Genomic DNA, 18,918 nt, shown 5'->3' on the forward strand with positions numbered 1-18,918 from the left:
TACGCGGTGCGCCGGTCGGGCCTCACTCTCTTCAGCCCGAGCCCGAACTCAGTAGCGATCCCTTCCTCAACTCGAGACGGACAGCCTCCTCTCCGCTCCAGTGGCCCCGACCGTTGTCACCAGTCTGCTCTTCCCTCGCCCTGGGCCCTCCGGGACCCGGCTCCCCTGCCCTGGCGCGGGTGCCCCAGGCTCTTCTTTCCATCCTAACAGACCCCCCCCCCCGTCCCTCCCGACCCCAAGGGTCTCCTGACCGGCTGCTCCCACCTTCAGTTACCACACCGGCAAGTAGGTCACCCTGCCCTCCCTTGCTTGTCCTCCGGGCCTTCTGTCCGTCACTCCTTGGCCTTCACGATTTTCACCCTTTCCTGCCCGCCCCCTGTGTTTTCTCTCCGCTTTGGACCCGCTGCCCCTACCTCGGGGTCCTCTGTCCGCCTCTTTATCCGCCCACCATCCCCTCCATGGCCTTCCTCTCCCGAGTAGACCCTTCATCCCCGGCCGGTTCTGTGTAACCCTGTGACCCAGTCCTGCATAACCCATTTGACGACCAGATTTCCAACTCCGACACTGGTTTCTCCTTCCCAGAAGCTCTCAGCTCCTCTTTATCGTCTGGCTGACCCTGTTGCATCACCCTTGAAAAAATCCTTGCACGCACCGCCGTTCCTCCGATCTCCTTTCTCCCTCCTTTGCTTCTCTTCTAGTTAACACAGACTAAATGGAGACAGCTCATGAGAGTTGGGCGTAAAGTTTCAACAACCTTCCTTTTAAGATGTGGAGGTTTTTTGACAGCCTGTGAAAAGAACTAATGACGTCCAGTTCTGCTTTGCAGCCATTTATTAAGCAATATTATGTCCCCGAAGTCATCTGGACCAGAACCAGGTGACGGGCAAAACAGTTGGGTTGTAACTGGGTGACTGCTTACCCCTGTGTTACGATTGTAGATTTATCAGAACTGGTGTCCACAAACATTGGAAGCTAGCCTTTCAATTCCTTATTCCAGGAGAGGCTTGGTAATGCCTTAATACCTTTAGCTAGCCTTTGTCTCACAAGTGGAGAGTGATCCAGGCCTTGGCTCCACAGTGATCAGTGGTTTCAGGAGGCCAGAATAGGGGGGCGAAGCCAGTGAACAGGGGACCCAGGCCTTGCACTAATATATCTTCCCTGGTCTTCTCATTGCCTTGGTGAGTGGTATGTGAGACAGTATGGCCGCCACTGCATCCCCTTTTCTGACTGACACTGGCATATTTACTGTTACTTTGATTTTAGATTTTAGTTAGTCAGATTCCATACATCTTTTGGTTAATCACCACACCATGTTTTAAAAGTAAAAGCAAGTTGGAAGCTAGAGCTAAAAGTGCCTTTGGACCTTTTACTTAACTCCCTAATATGTTCTTTTTCAGGGAACAGTCATTTGGGTGTTCCATGAGTTTGGTTGTCCTGTGTAAAGACTATAGTGTATGACTAATGATTGTGAAATGAAACAGAAATTTAACTAAAGGAAAACCATTAATTTGAATGAACATAGATTCAGAGAATTTTAGGGTTTAGAGATGATCTCACCTAACATAGCACTGTGTTTAAGCACATTGCCTAGTATATAGTAAGTGCTCAATAAAACATGAGTTGTGGTTATTTTTGGGGCTGCAACTTGTGAGACAATTTGATATAAGCCATAGACTTTGTCAGAAAAATCCACATATGCAAGCGGGTAATTTTTTATATAAGTTTCTCGGGCTTGGGGATTTAAGAACCTTATAGTGTTAAGGCATAAGGCATCCTGGAATTACATAAATAACTTCTGATAGTTCAACCCCTCATTTTATGGCTGAAGAAGCTAAAGCTTAGAAGGATAAGTGATTTACCCAAGTTGTAGTGGAAGGTCAGGTAGAGAAATAAAACCCAACTTCCTAATTCTGGTGCACTGTCCCTGGTAGGACACACATATTCTGTGTACTCTCTATGAAGATAGAATTTTTAAAGAAAAATTTTGATAGTATATACTGACACATTAGTGACTCCTCAGTGAACAGAGTATCTCTTTTAGATGAAGTAGGAATAGTTCTGACAGATGTTGGGAGAAATTTCTTTCCTCAGGGTTGTGTGGCTGACTGAGGAGGAGAAGGTTATTCAGAGCTGCAGTTTCAGGGCTCCCGGAAGAGATGGTAGGACATGGGTCTGATAAGGGGGGTTTAACTTGGAAAAGCTGCCTAATCATGTGTGACATTTGTGTCTCTGTATGGTCTCTTCTACACCAATAGAGGCTGGCCTGCCTGGAGGGGAACTAGCTTCTGTGGCTTGCCAAACCTGATGGGGAAAGAGAGAGAAGAGAAGGTATACTGGGTTACTATATTAAATGAATAGTTGTAGGTGTTTAATGATTACTTGTTGCTGATGTTGACAATGCCACTTTACCTGGAGGAGGGTCTCACATCATGAAGGCTATCCCAGTGACTTGCATATTATGTTTAATTTTGGTCATGAAGTTTCAGATATTTAAGTGTCTTGTGGTGCATCCTGCTTTTTAGTAGAGTATTTTGGTAAACAAGATTTGAAGGAGGTAGTATTTGAGATAGTTTTGTTAAGTGCTTACTCTAGGCCAGGCAGTGATCTGGGCACTGGAGATTCAGCAGGAAAGAAGTATAAACGTCTTATAAGGGCTTTAATCTGTGGTTTGGATGGCTGCTGTAGAATATAAATAACTTCAGTGTACAGAATTCATTTAAATAGACCCAGGAGGAGACCTTTACTTAGAAACAAAAGTAATCATTTAAAAAACTATCCAAAATTGATTTTTCACTGAATTTGATTTTGTTTTAGATCACCTTAGCTAAAGAATGACCTTTTGTTATACAAGTAAGAAGAAATATGACTGATTGTAAAGTAAGTCAGGGGACCACTGTGGCTTGGGGAAAGAGCATTTTCTCTGGAGTCAGACAAGCTAGATTCACCTTCCAGCTCTGCCATTTAATGAACAGGGCAGCCTTTTTGAGCCTTAGTTTTTTTATCTGTAAAACATGAGAATAAGGAAGAATACTACATACCTAGCAGATTTTTTTTTTGAGAATTGAGGATATTCTAGTGCCTAGCATGTAAATAGGGTTTAATAAAGAGTAGCTATTGTAACATGGACAGAGAAGTTTGGGACATTACCATGGTATGGATGACAGCAACCCACCCAATTGGCTCTTTTAGAAACCCATCAAGAAGTCTTAATTATTTACTCTAAATGGCTGAAGGAAATGTGACGTTGAGTGACGGAGACATGGCTGATGGACATGATAGATTTTTTAAAAAACATGACATAGGGTAAATTCAGAGGCAAAGAAGTTTTCATAGTCCTTTTGGAGAGTAAGAGAGCCTGACTGTGAGCTCAGCCCTCTTAGTTCCTGATGAGTGGCACCATTCATTATTGTTCATCATCCTGAGGAGATCATCTGGGCCAGCCCCCAGGAGACAGTTGAGAGCTGTAGGCTCATAGAGGCTGACTGCTTGCCCACGGTCTGTTTAGGTGAAGATTTGTAGGTCTAGTCTCAGCTTCCAGGTCATGCCCCTTTACATTTTGCTTAATTTATTATCACTTTTATTTCCCAAATGATTATTTTACATGTTTTCTAGTAACAGTGAAATCATGTCTGTGTTTCCTTCCTCGTCTTGTGTTGCTTTAAAATAAGTGCTTTTATTTACTTAGCAAATACTTAATAGTAATAGCCAACTGTTATTCACACATTTAACAAGTCTTATGATGATTTAATCCTCAGACTAACCCTGTGAGGGAGATGTTAGGCCCATTTTATAGATGGAGAAATGAGGCACAGAGAGGTTAAATAACTTGCCCCAAATCATAACTAGTAAGTGATGGGACTGAGATTCAAATGCAGTTACTCCCATTCCAGAGCTGTACTCTTTAATCATTCTGCTTCTATAATGCTTCTCATGGTTGAGTATTTCAAGCTGAACATACCCTTGTCACTAGCACCCAAAGGCAGGGACAGAATATTGCCAGCACCAAAAAGCCCCTTATGTCTCATTCCAGCATTACCTCCACCAAAGGGTAACCACTGCCTGGATTTCTAACAACAAAGATTAATTTTGTCTTTTTTTTTTTGTACTTTATATAAATGGAATCATATAGTATGTATGCTTTCATGTCTGGCTTCTTTAGCTCAACATTACTTTTGTGAGATTAATCCCTATTGTTGCATCAGTTTATACATTTTCCATTTTCATTGCTGTATAATATTCTATTATGACTGTACCTCGATTTATTTATACATTTTACTGTTGATGGACATTTGGTTAGCTTCTGAATTTAGGGGTATGCTGAATAGTGCTTTTAGGAACATTTAGTACATATCCTTTGGTGAACAAATGTATACATATCTGTTGGGGATATACGTAAGAGTGGAATTTCTAGGTTGTAGGATGTGTGTGTGTTAAATTTTAATAGATACTGCCAAACAGTTTTCCAAAGTGGCTGTAACCAATTTGCACTTCCACCAGAAGTGGATGAGAGTTCTGGTTGCTCTACATCCTTGCCAACACTTGGTATTTTTCATCTTTTTCATTTTAGCCATTCTGGTGGATATGTTTTGAAAATGTCTTTACTTCATCTTTGGTAAACCAGATGGCCACTTTATTTTTGCCTCTGTTTAATTTTCAAATTCTGATCTATTTGTAAATTTTAGTCACAAGCAACTGTCAGCCTTGAAAACATAAGCTCTTTTTTGGAGAAATGTTCAAATTAGGCAGGTTCAATGAAAATAATTAGGGTAATTTGTAACCATTAACACATAATATTTCTTACTTGGAATGGATCTGATGTTCTGCTTCCTATCAGAGTAACAGTCATGTACATTAAGAGAAAGGAGAAGCTGTTCTTTAGGAGTTTTTGTTAAATATTTGGTCTTCAGACTATCCTGGATATTAAATAATTTCATTCTGTTTTGTAAACTTGGCACCCCATTAGCATAGCTTTTTATCTTTACTAGAGAAACCAAAATTTGAATTTCATAGTTTTTGTATTATAATCTTTACACCTTTCCAGGGGTGATTTTCTCTTATCGTAAAATGGTTGTCTTGTGTCTTTAAAAGTAGCATTTATAAGCAATAAAAATTCCAAAGCAATACTGTCATATGTATCTGACATACAAAGCTTATTGTATGGTTCACAAATAATGAAATTAGTTGCTTTGAAAAATCGATTGAGAGACATGTCGTTGTAGCAGAAAAAAGTATGACTTCAGATTCCAAGAAGTGGCTGTGCATTTTCTCTCTGCTACATGTAAACTGGTGTGCAGCAAGTCTTTTAGTTTCTCCACGCTTCAGTTTCCTCATCTGTAAAATGTGGGATAATAATGTACACTGTTGTGTTGAGGATTAGAAATAATGTATAAATACTGAAAAAATATTCAATAGTGACTATTACTGTTTATCTTTACTTATTAAAGTTGCTCAAGAGAGGTCACTAACTGCGTAACTTATCCAAATGTCTAATTCTTTATTTTATTTTATTTTATTTTTAATTTTTATTTTATTTTTTGGAAGGGTAGGTAATTAGGTTTATTTATTTATCTTAATGGAGGTACTGGGGATTGAACCCAAGACCTCATGCATGCTAAGAATGCACTCTACCACTGAGCTATACCCTCCCCCAAATGTCTAATTCTTTAGATATTTAAGAATTATATTTCTTAATATTTTAATACAGGAGGTAGAGATGAATGCTCTTTGTATCAGTGCTTAAGGAGGGAAAGAAACAAGGGCTGGTCCTGTTTATCAGTTTTTCTTATTGGGGAATACTACAGGGTAAACTTTGACCTCAGTGTAAGTGAGATAGCAAAAATGCATACACTGAGTTGGGTCCTTGTAGGATTTCCTTATTCATAGTCTAAGATTGCACAATCATATACTGTATTCTCAGAGTGGAAAAAAAAATGAGAGGTCATTTAGTTACCTGGTTGAATAATCTGTAAGTATGGCACTAATTACCAGAAAAAAAAAAGATTATTTTTATCACAGCCCAATTCTTTACACCCACTGGATTGTGACCTCCATGTGTCAGGGATTATGTCCTTTGGCTACTTTGAAAACCAGAGAGTTTGAGGATGTTTTGAGTTGGTGAGGTGGGTGCAGGAGAAAGTGTGTGGAGTGGGAGTCCATGGTTGTAATTCAGGGAACCTTAGACTAGAGTGGTGGTGGGTAGGGGGTGGTGGGAGCAGAAGGGCAAGGGAATGCAACTCACCCAGTATCACTAAGGGACCTTTTATGTTTGTGTGATAAAGCAAGTGCTACTGGTACTGTTGATAGATACTGAAGAACACTTCCCAATATTTATAAGCAGTAGAATCAATCAATATCTATAGTAAAGGGAAAAACTCAAGTGTAAAAATAATACACATTACTAATTTAGGCAAAGGGTTTGTAGTTTGTACCTTCTTGCCACAGAAATAAGGACTAGATTTGTTATAAATTACTTGTTGGATTGACGTTTTATTTGTCCACAGTAATGATCATTTTGTATGTGTACTCACACTTTATAGTGCATTGGTCATATGTAGCTTGGATGTCAGCCCATCATTTAAAGCATGAGAACATTGATGGTGAGAGGTCAGTGTATTTAAGTCTCTGACTTATGGAAGTGTGATGTTCTCAAAATTTGTTTCTAAGTTTGAAATTTGGAATGTGTGGTCCAGTAGTAGAAATAGTGTTGTGAATGTTGAATGGGTTCCCAGTTATCCCACAAAAGCCATAGTGAGTTAATTATATATTACATAAGCTCACTGGATGGAAATCTGGATGTTGGTTGTTAGGGAACTATTTGAAGGAGGAAGGGAGGTGAAGGAGAAGAAGGTTTTTTATTTCCTGTTCTTGGAGTAAGGTCTTTTAGATCATTGAAATCATTGTATTTCAGCAAGGACTTTTTCTCTGGTTGTGATTGAAGGGTGTAACCAGCATTTAATGAGTGGGCTGGAGATGCTGACGTCATGCTGTATGCAGAACAGTTTCACACAAAGGAACATTGTCCTTTGATCCTTTTGACTTCTGAAAGTTTGTTAGATGTTTACAGAGGTGAATTGCCTGTTTAGATTATATAAGCCTATTTACATGTAAACACAAAGTATTGCACAGCTTTAAACTACAGTGAATGTTCCAGGACTGCAACTAATATGGGAGAAGATTGTTTTGAACTTTATTTTAGACAATGTTGTCATTCTTGGCAATGCCACTCATAGAGTTGAGTCTGTTAGGGTTGAGAACTGCTGACTTAGACTGAAACAGCTGAGGTTTGCTTTTGATATACCCTGTCTTCTCTCCTTTATGTCTCTTTCCCACCTCCTAAGGCTCCTTTTATGTAACCCATTGCCCCGATTCTACCCTCAGTCCTCTGCTACTGTATCCCCCACCCCACCCTCGGCCTGTATGCTCTGCTCTCCTTCCTTTCTCACCAAAATTCCTAATTATTTAGGATATTTGATTTCAGCTAAGTCAAAGGCAAGGATACAGAACATATTTGGGGGCAGGAATGCTACCCTAATTAGATCAACTCTAATTCGTAATATGTCCTACAGGGTCAACTCCCCTAAGCTACTCTTACTTTTATAGCTTCTGAATCCACAGATACTCTGGAAACTCTGAGTTTGTTTTTTATTTTCCAAAAATGGTTTCTGTTGCAGTGGCAGTGAGAATGGGGCAGGGGTCTGGGCAGCAGTTTGTGGTATGTGTGAGTCATTTGAAAGTTGGGAGTTCTGATATGTAGAAAATGCAGATAGGGATTGCCTAAATTCATTTAAGCTGACTTCCTCCCGCCATCTGGTGGAGTGCTTTCCCAGACAGAGCTGAAAATATGCCTTTCCCTTTTCTAAGAGAAATCTGTTTGTTTTTCTTCCTCTCTTTTCTTCCTTCTCTCTCTCTATGTCTCTTTTTTTGAAATCTGTGTTTTTTAACCTGTGTGAAAGAAGGGTGTTCAGGAACTCATTTCATTTGAGGAAATGTTTCAACAGAGGTTGATATGAAGTTAGGGGACTGGCAGTGTATTGTGGGATATCCTTTTGGTGAATCTCAGCAGAACCCCCGCTCTCTCCCTTCCTTTTCAGGTGGAGTTGGCTGTGGCTCCTTAGTTCTCTGAGCCCACAAGAGAGATTCCTCAGCCTCTTTGAGGAAAGTTTACTGCAAGAAGGTTGCATATTCAGCTCCAGGTGGTGTCTCAGCCATTCTCAGATACGGAGTCTCACCTTCCCCTCAGCTAGCCCCAGGCCCTCGGCTGTCTTTGAGGACCCAGTTTCTGAGACCATTTGTTCATTAGTTCTTTCCAGAAACTTTTATTGACCATCTGCATTGTATGCCAGGCACCAGGAACTCAAAGATGAATGAGACAAAATTCCTGTTCAGGGAACTAACTGCCTATAGAGACAAACAGACCTGGAAACAATAAGCCCAGTAAAGTATTCAGAAGTATCTGTGGAGCTAGAGGGCACAGACAGTCCGGGGCAGAAAGGTGATTCCAGGCAGAAGTTGCTGCATGAGTTGATACTGAGCTGAGAAGCAGCAGGTGCATTTTGGAGACTGCATATGGTTCTGCGTCACTGGAATGTGGAGTTTAAGGGTGGAACACAGCTAGAAATGATGTTGGAAAGGTAGGGGCTAGATCACAGAAGCCTGTATACTGTGCCAGGGCATCCGGATAGGGCTCAGCTTGTTCTCTGCTGCCATTTATCTGGGTCTGAGGCAACTGGAACTTCTCTGAACTTCACCTCTGTTGACTTTGTTAAAAGTCAGAAATATGGTCTACTGTAGGTCAGGCTGCAAGTTCTTGAGTCAGACTGCCTAATCTTAAACCCTAGCTTATTAGCTCTGTAACCTTGGGCAAGTTATTTAACCTTTCTATGTGTAGGTTTCCTCATCTATAAATTGGAGACAGTAGTCTTTTATACCATGGGGTCATTGAGAAAAATAAACTAATTAAAAATGTATAACAAAATGCTTAGGATAGTGCTTGGAATAGAGTAAGCAATTATGAAATGTTAGCTGTTGTTTTAAAAAAATTTTTGTTTTCAGAGAAAGATCTTTTTTCTTTTTAATTTTTCCTGATATTGTTTTTTATTATAAAAGCTTTTAGATAGGACTTTTAGAATGTACTAATCTCTCTATTTTAAAAACCTTGCATTTTCTAATTATCACAAATGGGAAGGGTATGCCTTCTACCTCGGCTTCACAGATATACTTATTTCTGTGTTTACAGATGACACTTTTAACCTGGCTTAACGTGTCTAGATAATCAGACATATTATAGTTGATTTGCAATGTGTGAAAGCATGTGGATGGATTATTGGATATAATCCTTAGTTCATTCCGCTTATTTGGCAGTTACCATTTATTTGCTTCTTATTATTATCAATAAACATTGATTGAGCATCCTTATCCAGGACTTTGTGTTGAACACAGATCTAAATGACACAGTTCTAGCTCTAGCTCATAGTTTTCCTTAGGGTTAGAGACCTTTTTTTATATTTTAAACTCGTCTTTGTATCCTTCACAGCTACTTTTTTTGGTTTGAACCTAGTAACTCTTAGTTGAATGTGCTGATACCTTAGGTATTTGTCCATTAAATAATCTCTGTAGGGGAAACTACTCAAAGGTTTGACAGGGCTTTCTTTTACCATCAAAGTCAAAAAGCTTATTTTGAGCAGTCTGTGCCTCTTAAAATAAGCATATTTGTTGGTTAGAATTAGGGCTAGTTCTGCTCAAAAATTAAGGACTACCTCAGTATATGGTACGATTTTCCTTTTTCCTCAGTTTCCTCTTTGGGCAATTTTCAAAGCTCAAATAATCTACCTGCTACCTTTCTCTAAATATCTGTTTGAGGCTGTATCATGAATAAATATCTGTTCTCATTCAATAGTGAATAACCAACAATGCCCGTTAGTGGAATAAGTCTTCCTTTTATGAGCATTAGCAAGTGTACTTTCACTTTGGTTAATCCAAGAACAGAAGTTTTAAAATTAGAAATATAATATTCAGATTTCATTAATTCCTATTCTTTATGTAAGTTTGGGAATTGTCAAGACAATGAAGTAAAGAAAATTAAAGGGAATATGGTAGGATGACAAGAAATGTTTCTAATAAAGTGAGACATGCTAAAACTTGGGTCATGAGGTGTAATATCTTCAAGACCAGTGTAGGAGAAAGAATCTGGGACCCAATCACTATGAGAACTGAATGGGTGAAGAATTAAGAGAGGCAGACATCTCTGAGTTACAGTTGATGAGAAGACCCTTAACTTAATCTTTTTTGGGGGTGTGTGTGGGGGGAAATTGGGTTTATTTATTTATTTCAATGGCAGTACTTGAGGTTGAACCCAGGACCTCATGCATGCTAAGTGCTCACCCTACCACTGAGCTATACCCTTCCCCTTTGAGCTGTACCCTTCCCCCAACTACCTTAGTCTTAAATCTAGAATGATTAATACAAGGGTGTGTAGAAAAGAATGGATAAGAAATTGCAGCCATAATTCCAGGTGATGGTCAAATATGTTAACACTCAATAAGAGGAATCAGTAAGTAACCTGCCTTACTTACATGCCTGAACCCTTGGTGGTGGGCCAAATTACAAGTGTTCAATTCTAGAAGAAGACTGACTCAAACCAGACAGGATATTATGACTTCAACTAAGCAGGCTAGTGTTTAGCAAGGCTCCAGGCTTAGAGGAGAAAATTAGAATGTTCATCAGGGCTACTGTTGAGAATTAAGGAAAGAAGGGAGGGTATAGCTCAGTGGTAGAGCACATGCTTAGCATGCACAAGGTCCTGGGTTCAATCCCTAGTACCTCCAGTTAAAAAAAAGAGAGAGAGAGAATTAAGGAAAGAGAACTTCTCTAGAATCTCCAGAATATTGGATGACCTAATATTGGGATGGGGAGTAAGATAAATGGGAGTGCTTCAAATTACCAAGCTACCATAGATATGGGGAAATTTGTGCAATTGGTTATAATTGTTGAGAGTATAAATCAGTGTCTTATCTATGGAGGGAAATTGGTAATCTCTGTCAGCATGTAAAATGTGCAGTTCCACTTCTACGAATTCATCCTACAGAAGGAATCAAACAAGTAAAAAAAAAACCTACAAGGCTATTTAATGAAATTAATATAAAGGAGAAATCAGGGACTTTATTAAATAAATTATAGTAAATCTATACAGGGGTATCATTTGTAGATAACTCTTCTATTATTAAAAAGCATTAAATTTTTTGATAGTTTAAAATGCCCAAGATATATTATTAATGGAAGAAAAGAAGTTTTAGAAGAGTATATATAGAATAATTTTATTTTACACATCTATCTAGATACATAATTATTACTTCTATATAGTGACCTGTCATTTTCTATTTATACATTTTTAGATTGCTTTAAAATTTTATGATAAGCACTTCACCAGCAGACCAAGAAGATAACTTATCTATTATCATTTATTGCCCTAAACTGAGAAGGTGTATTTGTGTCCATCTGGTCATCTTTATTTTTGGAAACTAATATCATAGTTGCTTTGTGGGGAGAATATAATGAGAGCTAGTAGAAAAGGATTCTACTTCTAGTAATATAGGAATATCTTGTATTAACCTAACCCTCACTCATATAACAATTATGAACTCTGGACAGTATGTAAAAAGCAAATACTTGAAGACTTTGGAAAGTGGCCAAATCAGGTAGAAACTGATAGAGAACTTGAAAGATGGGAACTGCTCTGGGTAAAATTCTCATTTATACAACTTTTTGCCTGAAGATACTCCCCAGTTTGCATTGTGGGTGATGGATAGAGCTCAAGCAAAAGTCTGCAGTCTTATTAGCTTGGAGAGTCAGAGGATGGAGTTCAGGGCTATAAGAGGAAAATAAGGGGATACATCTCAGAAAGAAGCAACAGAAGTAGGAGCCCTAAAATCTACTTTAAAACTCTGTCCAAATCCTTGACATGCATAGGGAGAAGACTCCATGGAGCCTGGAAAAGGCAGTGGTTGAAAGCTGAAAGAATTGAGCTCAGAATCAACTTCTGTCCACTGCAGGAGACAGAGTTTGGAGTATGAATCTAGCCAAGTTAATTGCTCAACAGAACAAAATTCTTCAGAAGAAGATTGACAGAATCCAAAATCTCAATAACATCCAGTATACAATAATAAATGATTAGATATGCAATGAAGAAAAATATAACTCATTGTCCAGAGAACAGCAGTTAATAGAAATGAGCCCAAGATGACTCAGATATTGGAATGACCAGACAAGGACTTTAAAACAAACTTGGTAGTAATAAATGAACAGATGGAGAATCTCAGCAGAGAAATGGAAAGTATAAAAAGAACCAGATGTAAAATGTAGAACTTAGAAGTACAGTATCTGAAATGAAAAATATATTGGACTTGCTCAACAGCAATTAAGGATAGCTACAGAAAGTGTCAGTGAACTTGAAAATAGAGCAATAGGAATTATCTACTCTGAAGAACAGAAAATAGTGGAAAATAAAAACAGAGCATCAGTGACTATGGGACAATATTAAAATATGTGTACTTGGAATCCTAGAAGGAAACGAGAGAGAATAAGACATCTGGTAGATTGTACTTTCAAAGATGGCTGCAACAATATCTACTGTGTTATATGTTTTTCTCTTGGCCTTAGTGGCTCACTTGTAACCAACAGAATGTGGGTGGAAATGACATCCAAGCTACATGGAGCAACCATGTGTAGATGTCCAGTCAACAGTCCTGATTGAGTCCACCCTGTGAGACATTCCAGCTCAGGGCTGATCCATGTGAATGAAGAGGCCTTCTAGTGATCCCAGCTCCCAGCATGCATGTCTTCCCAGGTGAGGCCCCAGATATCATGAATAAAAGAAAAGGCATCCCAGTTGTTCCTTGAATGAATTTCTAATGCCCAGAATCTGTGAGCTTAATAAAATGCTTACTGTTTTATGGCACTAGGTTTAAAGTGACTTGTTATGCTGCAGTAGTTTGAAGTGATTTGTTATGCTGCAGTAGATAACTAAAACAAGACATTAAAAAATATTTGAGGAAATAATGGCTGACAACAAAATATTAAAAACACAAATAACCAATTTTAAAATGGGCAGAGTATCTGAACAGATATTTCTTCAAGAAGATATACAAATGGGGGGAGGGTATACCTCAAGTGGTAGAGTGTATGCTTAGCATACATGAGGTCCTGGGTTCAATTACCAGTACCCCCATAAATAACTAAATAAATAACTAAATAAATAACTAAATAAATAAACCAAATTACCTCCCCCCACGAAAAAAAAATTTTTTTAAAGATTAAGAAAATAAGATATATAAATGATCACAAACACTTGAAAAGATATTCAAAATCATTAGACCATCAAGGAAATGCAAATCAAAACCATAATGGCTACTAGGATGGCTATAATAAAAAAGACAGATAATAACAAGTGACAGTGAGGATGTGGGGAAATTAGAGCTCTCAAATACAGCTATTAGAATTGTAAAATGGTGAAACCACTTTGGAAAACAATTTGGCAGTTCCTTTTTTAAAAAGTAAAACAGTTAACCATTTGACCCAGCAATTCTCGTAAGTATATATCCTACAGAAATAAAAGCATATGTCCACACAAAAACTTGTACTTGCATCTTCATAGTAACGTTATCCATAATATTCCAAAAGTGGAAATAACCCAAATGTCTATCTACTGATGAATGGATAAACAAAATATAGTATATTTATACAATGGAATATTCTTGGCCATAGGAAAGAATGAACTGCTAATTCATGTTACAACATGGATGAATCTTAAAACAATAAGCTAAGTGAAAGAAGCTAGTTATGAGACTACATATTATATGACTCCATTATATTAAATGTCCAAAGTAGGCAAATCTGTATAGAAAGAAAATAGAATGAGTTGCCTAGTTTTGGAAGGGTTAGGGAGATTGGGAATGATAGCTGAAGGGTATAGGTTTTCTTTCTTTCTTTTTTTTTTTTTTGAATAGGATAGTGAAAATGTTCTAAAATTTATTAAGCAAATGGTTGCACAACTATGGGAATATACTAAAAACCATTATACATTTTAAATGGATGGATGTATGGTATATGAATGATATTTCAAAGGAGTTTACAAACAGGGAGAGATAATGTCTAAAATTTTTCAAGTTTGGTGAAAAACAGATTTATAGAATCCAAGAAGCTCAGTGAACCCCAAGCAGGATAGATGGCAAAGAAAATCACCCCAGGCACATCATAGTCATATTGCTGAAAATGAAAGATAAAGAGAAAAACTTGAAAGCAGCCAGAGATAAATGCCTCATCACATAAGGAAAACAATAATATAAATTAATGGCTTGGGGTGTGAGTATAGCTCAGTGGTAGAGTGCATGCTTAGCATGCACAGGGTCCTGGGTTCAGTCCCCAGTACCTCTGTTTAAAAGAATAAAATAATGGCTGACTTCTCATCAGTAACAACAGAGGCAAGAAGATGATGGGATGATGTCTTTAAAATACTGAAAGAAACTCACGACCTAGAATTCCATATTCAGCTAAAATGTCCTTTAAAAATGGAAGGTGAAAAAGAGACATTTTTAGGCAAATGAAAACTGAGAGAATTCTAGCAGTACTGTAAGAGTACTGTAGGAAGTTCTTCAGATGGAAGAGAAGTGACACCAGATGGAAGAATAATGAACAGTGGAAATGTAAATATAAAAGACTACATATTTTTTCTTCTCTAAATTTTTTAAAAGACAAGATTGTTTAACATTATATTGTGGGTCTATAACATGTAGATGTAATACATGTGACAACAAGAGATGAATGGCAGGTTCTTATATTTTTATGTGAAGTAGCACAATATTCTAAGTAGACTTTGATTAAATCAAGGTCACATATTGTATTCCTAGAGCAATTGCACATACACACACACACACGTGCACAGGCAAAAAGGTATAGCTAAATAGCCCATAAGATAATTACAATGAAATCTAAAAGTATTAGTTTAACCTAAAAAGAAGGTGGGAAGGGACAAACAGAGGGACAAGAAAACCAGATAGAACAAGTAGTAGAATGGCAAACCAAAACCCAACCAGTATCAATAATTATATTAAATATAAATGGATTAAATACTCCAATTTAAAGACTGAGGTGGTCAGACTGGATACAAAAGGGATAAACACAAATGGATTGAAAGGGAGTGAATGAAGAAAGGTACACCATGTGGACAGTAAGCACAAGAAAGGTGGAATGGCTGTATTATCATCAAACAAATTAGACTTCAAGACAAAGATTACTACTAGAGATAAGAAACATTTCATAGTAAAAGTAAATTCACCAGAAAGACTTAATAATGATAAATATGTATAAACCTAATGAAAGAGCTATATACATGAACCAAAAACAGAACTAAAATGAGAAAGGAGCAAATCCAAAATCATAGTTGGACATTTTTAATACTTTTCCCTCAGTAGTTGATAGAGCAACCTGAAAAAAAATCAATATATAGAAGATCTGAATAACATTATGCATCACCTAGTCTAACTGATGTTTGTAGAATACTACACATAACAATTGCAGAATACACATTCAAGTACATGAATGTTCACCAAGATAGACCATATATTAAAGTATAAAAATGTCTCAGAATGTTGAAATATTTCAGAATGTTGAAATCTTACACAGTATATTCCCTGACCACAGTGGAATTAAATTAGAAACCAATAACAATAACTAGAAAAACTCCCTCAATTTGGAATAGTTTAAATATATTTTAAAATAACTCATAGTCAAAGAAGATACCATAAAAGAAATTAGAAAGTATTTCTAGCTAGTTGACAATGAAAATTCAACATATCAAAACTTGTGGGATGCAGCAAATAACATGAGTATTGGAAAATGTGTAGCTTTAAGTTCTTAGACTAGAAACAACTTTTAAATCAATGATTGACGTTTTCAACTTAAGAAAGTAGAAAATGATGAGGAAATAAACCCAAGTAAGTAGAAGAAAGGAAGAATGAAGAGTAGAAATCAGTGAAATTTAAAACAGGACAAACAGTAGAGAAAATGAATGATCTTTTTGTTTTAAAGATCAATAAAATTAATTTTAGCAAGATTTATCTAGAAAAAAGAGAAAACATAAATACTATCAGAGATATAGCTGTATCTTACAGATATGAAACAGATATTAAGGGACATTATGAATGTCTTTTGTCAATAAATCCAACAACTTAGATGAAATGCACAAAATTACTTGAAAAACATTACTTAGCAGAAGTGACAAAATGAAACAGAATATTTGAGTAACCGTAATCTATAAAAGAAATTGCATTTGTTGTCAAAACTTTTTTCACAAAACTCTAGGCCCAGATAGTTTTTTTTTTGGTGGGGGAAGAATCCTCAGTCAGAAGAACTTGGGCCCCCCATAGGCCCAGATAGTTCTATCAGTGATTTTCATTGAACATTTAAGGAAAAAATACTACCCATTTAATATAAATTATTTTAGGAAATAAAGAAGATAAACATTTCCCAACTTGTTTAATATTTGAATCAAAACCCAGGTAACAAAAAATCTGACAAAGATGTTGTAGATAATGTCTATGTAGAAAATCTTATGATTTCTGTAAGAAAATTTATTAAAACTAATGAGTGTGTTTAACAAAGTTGCAGGATACAAGAACAGTATATAAATATCAATTGTGACAAATATTGGAAATGAAGAAGTAAGACTATCTCTATTCACAGATAATACAGTTGTTTGCATAGAAAATCCTAAGGAATCTACAAAACCACCACTAGGGCTAGTAACTGAATTTAGTAAGATTGCAGGATATGAAGTCAGTGTAAAAATACCACTTTTATTTTTATCTTCTAGCAGCAAACAACTAGAAAAATTTTTGAAAGTTTCCTTTACAATAGAATCTAAAACATTAAATATGTGGAAATAAATTGAAGAAAAGAAGTATACTAAAAAAAAAAAAAAGAAGAAGAACTATACTGAAAACTATAAAACATTGCTGGGAGAAATTAAAGAAGACCTAGATAAATATGCCATACCTTGAATGTATACCGTGTTCAAGAATAAGCTGACTCATTTTTATTATGTCAGATTTCCCCAAATTGAGCTATAGAGTCAATGCAATCCCAATCAGAATTTCAGAATTTTTAGCTGTATTATTTTTTCCCAACAGAAATTGGTAGGCTGAGTAAAAAATTTATATGGAAATCAAAAGGACCTAGAATGGTCAGAATAATCTTGAAAAAAAAATGAGACTTATACTACCTACTTTCAAGATTTAAAATGAAGCTACAGCAATAAAGATAGTATGATATTGGCATATGGGTACATGGATCAGTGGAACGAAATAGAAACTTCAGAAATAAGTCACTGTGTATACATTACACTTAAAATAACAAAAACAATTAAACCCAATATTGTAAACAAAAATCTAGAAGGAAAGAATTGTCTCCTAAGAAAGGCATGTATCTATTCATGCAGAAGTTTTTTTGACAAGTTTTTAGGGCAAACCTCTACAATATAATGGCATACACCAGAAGATTATCAGGATGGAATAATGTTAGCTACTTCAGCAATTGAGATGTTCTGTTTAGATAACTTTGAGGTCCTGCATCTAAATCAGTTGCTTCAGCGTTGTGTTACATTTTTGCTTAAAGGCTTTGCAAAAAGCTTTTGGTACGGCTGAGCAGTGAAGATTCTTTGATGTGGATTTGGATAGGAAGCTTAGAAGCCAAGGCCTGGGCTGTTATCACCTTAGTGAAAAAAATAGTGAAGGACGCAACGTGTATTTGTGGACATATTTACTTCTCCTGTGAGGGTTAAATTTCTGTGGGGGCTGTGAAGAAGACTGTGACAATTTATTGACTGTATAATTAACAGTGAAGGTACTGAATTATAGGGTGCAGGGTAGTGGGAGAGTTGAATGAATGCTGGGTTAAGTCCCATTTCTGTCATTTACTACATCCCAGCTTTACCACTGGGTAGCTGTGACTCCTGGGCAAGTCATTTAACTTTCTGGCCATTTGCAAATGATAGATTTGGTCTAGGTGATTATTTAAGATCCCTTCTAACTCTGAAATTCTGTGAATCTGCAAATCTGGAATTCTTACTTCCCAACTTTGTGGTATATTTTCACAAAGATATCTGAGAGCCTTTCTCTGTTGTCTCTTTGGCAGATTGCAATCCTCTGGCAGAAATGAAACCTGATCAAAATGTGTTTTTCCAGCTTGATTTCATCTTAGCCTCTATGCTCTGTTAACAGTAACAGATGGCCAGAAAATGTTTTCCCACATACTTGAAGTGGAATAAATAGCAGGCTTCTATTAGTCTTTTCAGCCACCCTTGGACTCAGTGATGTCATCCTCTATTAGGACCACAAATGCTGAATGAAATTTGTGCCAGGGATTATTGGCTAATTTCAGATTAGATTTCAGATCAGTGATTTCCTTGGTTGAGCAAACCTCTACAAACCTCTCCTGTAACAACTGGCCTCATGGATCACCTTTTTACCTATTCTTTGTTATTATGATAAAATGGAGACAAAACCAGTTGAGGAATTCTTATGCATTTTTTAGAAGCTAATTAGGTAATTTTGTTGACTCCTAATAGTAAATTGATAAATGAAAAAGCAAATCTGTATCATTATTACTGTTATGGGAGAACAGCCCATAGTGTACCCGCAGACCTGCCTGTACCATAAGCAGTCCTTAGAGCATAACTAAAGAACCCTTAGTCATTTAGTGCTGTTCAGTTTTTGATGATTACCTATTTACTTGCATATTTGATTGCAGAGCTGATGGCACAGTAACCTCTAGTGTCTTGGTAGAGACTGGACATTACTGCTACAATGATGGTGATTTAGCCCTGGGCATACTTAAGAAAGACTTTATTAATTTGATTGGGTTGGTGAA

General features: G+C 36.9%; 1 protein-coding gene across 6 annotated transcripts in view; it reads left to right on the forward strand.

Annotated features, from left to right (window-relative positions):
• Positions 1–18,918, forward strand: part of BLTP3A (bridge-like lipid transfer protein family member 3A) — a 55,719-nt gene that overhangs the window by 369 nt on the left and 36,432 nt on the right. For 2 of the 6 annotated variants that reach the window (XM_010994511.3, XM_010994514.3), the window contains exon 1: positions 11,312–12,841. The exons of 1 other annotated variant lie outside the window; for it this stretch is intronic. In XM_010994511.3, coding sequence (XP_010992813.3) covers positions 12,792–12,841 — 50 coding nt within the window. In that variant the 5' untranslated portion in view covers positions 11,312–12,791. Of the gene's footprint in view, positions 1–1,435; positions 2,329–11,311; positions 12,842–18,918 lie in introns of those variants that run through there. 3 more of the 6 variants (XM_064476404.1, XM_031434891.2, XM_064476403.1) reach the window with 3 other exon arrangements.

The sequence above is a fragment of the Camelus dromedarius genome, chromosome 19 (genome assembly GCF_036321535.1).
Source record: "Camelus dromedarius isolate mCamDro1 chromosome 19, mCamDro1.pat, whole genome shotgun sequence".
NCBI classification, from domain to species: Eukaryota; Metazoa; Chordata; class Mammalia; order Artiodactyla; family Camelidae; genus Camelus; species Camelus dromedarius.